At 35.1% G+C, this 6,246-nt stretch overlaps 1 protein-coding gene across 1 annotated transcript in view; it reads left to right on the forward strand.

Annotated features, from left to right (window-relative positions):
- The window catches only part of LOC106876351 (coiled-coil domain-containing protein 22 homolog), a 24,998-nt gene that overhangs the window by 8,083 nt on the left and 10,669 nt on the right, over positions 1-6,246 (forward strand). The window contains exons 10-14 of the mRNA XM_014924889.2: positions 744-860; positions 1,930-2,031; positions 3,751-3,858; positions 4,167-4,262; positions 4,824-4,883. Of these exons, the coding sequence (XP_014780375.1) occupies positions 744-860; positions 1,930-2,031; positions 3,751-3,858; positions 4,167-4,262; positions 4,824-4,883 (483 nt within the window). The remainder of the gene's footprint in view (positions 1-743; positions 861-1,929; positions 2,032-3,750; positions 3,859-4,166; positions 4,263-4,823; positions 4,884-6,246) is intronic.

Here is a 6,246-nt window from a genome sequence, read left to right on the forward strand (position 1 = left end):
AAAGATTCTCGAGTGTCTCACAATTTTAGGAGCCCCGGTTGAGAGCTGCTGCTGTGTAGACCTGGGGGTTGGGTCAGCAAACTCAGTGGCTACCCCAGGTGGCATATACTCTAGTTACACCACTATCTGGCCACGTTATTGAAACAATTTGCATTTTTCTTATCTGTTTTATATTTTTGTCCCACTTATATACAAAAGACATGTGGCCTGGTGGTTTGAGTGTTGCACTCCTGATCATAAGATTGTGGTTTCGGTTTCTGGACTGGGTGTTGTGTTGTGTTCTTGTGAAAAACACTCCATTTCATGTTGCTCCGGCCATCTCAGCTGTAAATGAGTTTTGGAAATATCTAGGAAGTTAACCCTGCAATGACCTGGCGTTTTGTTCATTGGACTATTGTAATCTCAGTCACTTATACACCATGGAAATCAGGCTAATCTCTGACCTTACAAGTCCTAGGGTTGACAATTGCAAGTCCCACTGGGCCCCTATCAGTTATGATGAGGGTTCCAGTTTTTTTGTTCAATGTTTGTTGGCCTAAGTCTGCAGTAGATAACACTTACTTAACGTGCCATATATTGAGACAGTATTTTGAGAACATCAGGTTACAAAATAAACTCTTCATCCACACAGCCATACCTGCACCTATGTAGTATTTTTTAAAATAACTTTTTTTTCCCAATTATTGAAAATTATTTACGGTGATTGTAAATTAATTAATTAATTTGTTTATTTTCAAATCCAGTCAGTCGTTGACAACAGTGCTCAAAGATTGGTTAGCTTGGCCACCCAATGGGAGTCACACAGAGTACCACTTATCGAAGAGTACCGCACACTGAAAGAACTCAGTTCTTTGAGAGAGGTAAGGATGTTTATGTCAGTTATTAGACTGCGGCCATGCTGGGGCATTGCTTTTAAGGGTTCTAATCCTTCATATTGGCATGTTTTGCAGTCTGGTACTTATTTAGCTGATCCCTGTTTATCAAATGTCTACATTCTTTTGATGCTCAGGGATACGACCTGACACTGCTTTACACAAGGATACACATACGTGTGTGTGTGTGTGTGTGTGTGTGTGCATTCCAGAGAAAAATAACTGTGATGAGTTGCGTCCCTTCCTGACAATTTGTGTGTATGTATATAAATATGAATATGTATATTTATTCTATATGCACCACCACCCCTACACACACATGAAGATAACCTTTGCAAAATATAATCTCTAGATATTGGTTGACTACTGGATTAAATCATTTGCCAAATAAATACAATCCTGAAATTGGTTGACTTTATATTTTTATGCTAAATTTTTCAGAATTCTTTGCTGAGAATTTATATAAACTATGCATCTTTTATAAAGCTAATCAATATATTTAATGGTTTATATTAAATGCACATTAGTACTTTCCTGTGTGTTTCTTGGGTCTGAGTTCAGACCCACCTGGAATCAACTTTGTCTTCAGTTTTGTTTCTCAGTGTTGATAAATTAAATACCAGTAATATACTGGTCTCTATGCTATTAACTATATCCATCCTCTACATTAGCAATATCATTTTTGCATAGACCAAATGTTATAATTTGGTATAAACATGTGCTAGAGCCATGTAAAAAGCACCCAGGACATTCTGTAAAGTGGTTGACACTAGAAAGGACATCCATTTGCAGAAACCATGCCAAAGTAGACATTAGAGCCATGTACAGTCTTCTGGCATGCCAGTATGGGAAAGGGACATTAAATGGTTATGATGGCAGTGATGGTGATAATGTAAGTTAAAAAAGTTTGTAAAAAATGAAAAAATATTATTTTATGAATATTTAATTGGTTCTTAAAGATAATTTATTTTGTTGTTGGAAGGTAGGAAGACGAATAATTATTTAAACTAAAACAATGTTTTTCATCACTGCACCATTCTTTCTTTTGATTTGGTAGTTTGAAGCTGAAAAGAAATTAGAAGAAATAAAGACATTCCGAGAAAAGATGAAGGAGATAGCTGCTGAAACCCGGTCAAAAGATGAACTTTGCAAACAATTGGTGAGAGAACTTCTCATATATAACATGTTTAGATATGTGTGTGTGTAAGAATTCTTATGTAAGAATAATTTTGAGGATCTGATCCAAGATTTTGCAATTAAAAAAAGTAGGAGAAAACAAATATAAATAAAGTAGAAATATACAAAAATAAACAGTTTCTTTCCATTTTACTGTTAGATTTGTTTCATTTTGAAAATTAAAAATTTATTTATTTTATAGTTTATTATTGTTGATATTTTGAATAACATAGATATGAGGGCACCGAAATCTTTTAGGTGCTTAGGGTCTTTATTATAGGTCTTAACCCTTTCATTACCGACCCGGCTGAAACCAGCTCTGGCTCTGAGTACAAATGTCTTGTTTTCATAAGTTTTGAATTAAAATCGTCCACCAAACCTTAGTCACAATTTATGTTCCTAACACTAGCTGAATGATAACTGAGTTATATTTAAAGTAATTGAAAGAAACACAGAGCATCTCAAGATAAATACAGTAACGTAAAAGTTAATCTGACTCTGATGGCTATCTACTAGTCTTCCATAAAAAAAAAATCTTGCTCCGGTCTGTGCATGTAAGTGCAGATAAATGATCAACCTTGATTGATGGAAACCTCAGAATAGTTATTATAATCAAATACTTAAAACTATTATTTCTGTTTTGCTTCTGTACTCAATTAATCAGTCAGTGTTTATTCATCTCATGAAGATGTAATGATTGAATCAGTAGCTTAACTCTTTCTAAAACAACCTTTCCATTACCTGTTGCCCTCAGGACTGCACCTTTACAAGTTTTACTGCTTGCTTATCTAGGACAGTGGCTCTCAACTATTTTTCATCTATGATCCCTTTTGATTCCAATTCTACTCTACTGGATACCCTCATAGCCATCTGATGTTTAAAATATCCTATTTTTATTATTAACTATAAGGAATTTTATTAAAAGCATGTTAGAATATTTTGTGTATTTTAGAAGTATAATCAATTTATTTCACATAATTTTTAACAACAAAATCTTATACAGATCCCCCAAGGGCTATATGGACACCAGTTGAGAACTACTGATCTAGGGTATCAGCTTACAACTGTGGGCGAACAAAAACACCTATTAACTGTACTATGCTCCTGCTGTTTGTCGTCCTACAATAGTAATCTTCTAAAATTTTACAGCTACTAAAAGCGTATCTATGAAATTTAGTATTTAAAATACTTTTGAAATTATATTTCAACTATAGACAGAATTCATTGTCAATGATGGGATATAAACTATTGTTGTTTTTTGTTGGTTGACTGACATGACATGGTATCGACATGGTCAGCCGCAAAACTGCTAATTTTGAAGTAAAAGAAGAAAATTATTGTTGAAGAAATCTTTAGATTTTTAAATTTTAAGTTTCTACTGACAGTTGTAAATTGGCAAGATTAAATTAATTTAATGACTTTTATTCCCCAAATTAAAGTTTTTATGGTTGGGGTTTTGGTGTTTAAGAATTTCCTTATAGTGAGTGTTTTTGGTATAAGTTCTCAATGAATGGGTACTTTTGTCTTTTGTCTTTTACTGGCTTCGGTCATTGAACTGTGGATTGGAAATAACATTACTGTGTGTAGTTTGTCTAATTTGGAATTTCTTCCCTGCCAAAATACCCGAATTTCATTACTTTCTACATCATTGCTCTCAATTACTGTAATTTCTGATTGTTTTATTTGGCATGGTTTTGTGTAGGTCAATGAATATGAGAAAATGACAAAAGATGTCAACCGGTCTTCTTACACACGCCGTATTATTGAGATTGTCTCAAATATCAAAAAGCAAAATGCTGAAATCGATAAAGTAAGTATTTCAGACTTAATCATTCTTCTTAATCCTCCTCCTCCTCCTCCTCCTCCTCCTCATCATCATCATCATCATCACCACCACCACCACCACCACCACCATCATCTTTACCACAGCCACCACCATCATCATTACCACAACCCCTGACACCACTACCACCACCACCACCACTTAACCACATGACTATATTTTTCCCTATCTATTTCTCCTTCCTTCCTTCCTTTCTTTTCTTTCTTTCTGTCTCAATTTGACTCTCTAGCTGTTATTTTGTGTATTTATCTAATTTTTTCCCCTCTTTCTTCCAGGTTCTCATAGATACTAAAGCTTTGCAGAAAGAAATCAACTTCCTCACTGGTAAACTTGATCGTACCTTCACTGTAACCGATGAACTTGTCTTCAAGGTAAGACCCACATTAGACGTACATGTCTCCATATTATCATCATATTCAATATTAATCCATGTGATCCAGAGAAGGAGCTATTATCTGATTGTTTTATCAATACTATGTAGCCACCAAGTGACACATCATTATCATCATCATCATCATAACCATCGTCAATAGGGAGATGTTGAAGGAGAGAAAGTGGAGGGGAAGGAGGAGTGTTTTTAAAAATTGTGGATGGGGAAGTTGTGTGGGTATGTACCTGACAAAAAGCCAAAAGACTTACAGCTTGCATCTGGTCACTGACCCTGAACCTTTTGTCTCCAATCAAAACACTTAAATCTCAGCAACCCTCTTCTTCTGCTTCATCCCCCTCTTCCTCTGCCCCATCCCCTCTTTTTTTGCTTCATCCCCTCTTCTTCCTCCCAACCATATATTTGGGTCACAAGTTTCTTAACCACATGGCCATATCCATGCCTTTTTCCCCAGGAGAAAAAAAAGTGTTTTTATTTGTACTTAAATTTTTAATTAAAATTTTTTTTCTATTTTCGCTAATTGTTCCTCAATTCTTCTTTACAGGATGCGAAAAAGGACGAGTCAGTGAGAAAATCTTACAAACATTTGGCTGCTTTACATGAGGTAAGTTGATAACAATTAGACAGCATTGTTCATGTAAATCTACTTCCCCTATTTAAACCCTTTCTTTACCTTTTTTTTACATGTTTATGAGTGGTTTCTAGAATTGTGGAAATTCATTAGGCCCCTTTTGATTTTGCTGAAGGAGAGTCAGATTTGCACCCATTTCCAAGCAAGTTGATGTTCCCCCCCCCCAATGTCCAGACACATTTTTGCAAAATATTTGAAATGAATGACATTCATTTATAACACTCACACAATGTCAAAACGAGAAGACAACAACATACACACATATATACATTTACATACATTCATACATACACACACACACACACACGACAGGCTTCTTTTAGTTTCCATCTACCAAACCTACTCACAAGGCTTTGATTGGCCCAGGGCTATAATAGAAAACGCTTCTTCAAGGTACCGCACAGTAGGACTGAAACCAAAACCATGTGGTTAGAAGTAAACCACTTAAACACACAACCAATCCTGCACCTTATATTTTTATTAATCAATTTGATCTTGAAAGGATAAAAGGCAAAATGGACCTCAGCAGGATTTGAACCCAGACCACAAAGACTCAGAACAAATACTACCTGGCATTCTATGAGACACTCTAAAGACTCTACCAATTTGCTACCATTACTTCTTTTTTCTTTTCTAAAATTACTGATTACTTATCTATTTATCTAATCTCCCAGTCTGTCTCTGTCTGACTGAAAGTAAATGGTGGTTTACCTTTATCCTGTAAAATATGATGAATGTTATGAATAAATGAAGGTAAAACATTTGAACTTTAATCAAGGATACAAGTTCATTTCTTATCCACATTTCTCAAATTTCTTTTTCCTATTTTTATTTGTTTTTGTGTACCTGCTTATATAGATATGTGAGTGTGTGTGTATATTTCACCTTTTTTTTTATCAGTCGTTAGACTGTGGCCATGCTGGGGCATCACTTTGAAGAATGTTTAGTTGAATGAATTGGTGATTTTGTGAACAATGGTTAATTGTAGACACTGTAAGGTGTTGTCTTGAGAAATAGAATAATGACAACATTGATAATGAAACCTTGGAAACATCCTTGACAATGAGGAAACAGAGAGAGAGAGAGAGAGAGATGTTTATTCATAACCACACTGAGTTTGATGTATATCATCATCATCATCATCGTTTAACGTCCGCTTTCCATGCTAGCATGGGTTGGACGATTTGACTGAGGACTGGTGAAACCGGATGGCAACACCAGGCTCCAATCTAATTTGGCAGAGTTTCTACAGCTGGATGCCCTTCCCAACGCCAACCACTCAGAGAGTGTATATATATATATATATATATATATATATATTATATATATATATATA

Source organism: Octopus bimaculoides, chromosome 13 (genome assembly GCF_001194135.2).
Source record: "Octopus bimaculoides isolate UCB-OBI-ISO-001 chromosome 13, ASM119413v2, whole genome shotgun sequence".
Classification (NCBI taxonomy): domain Eukaryota; kingdom Metazoa; phylum Mollusca; class Cephalopoda; order Octopoda; family Octopodidae; genus Octopus; species Octopus bimaculoides.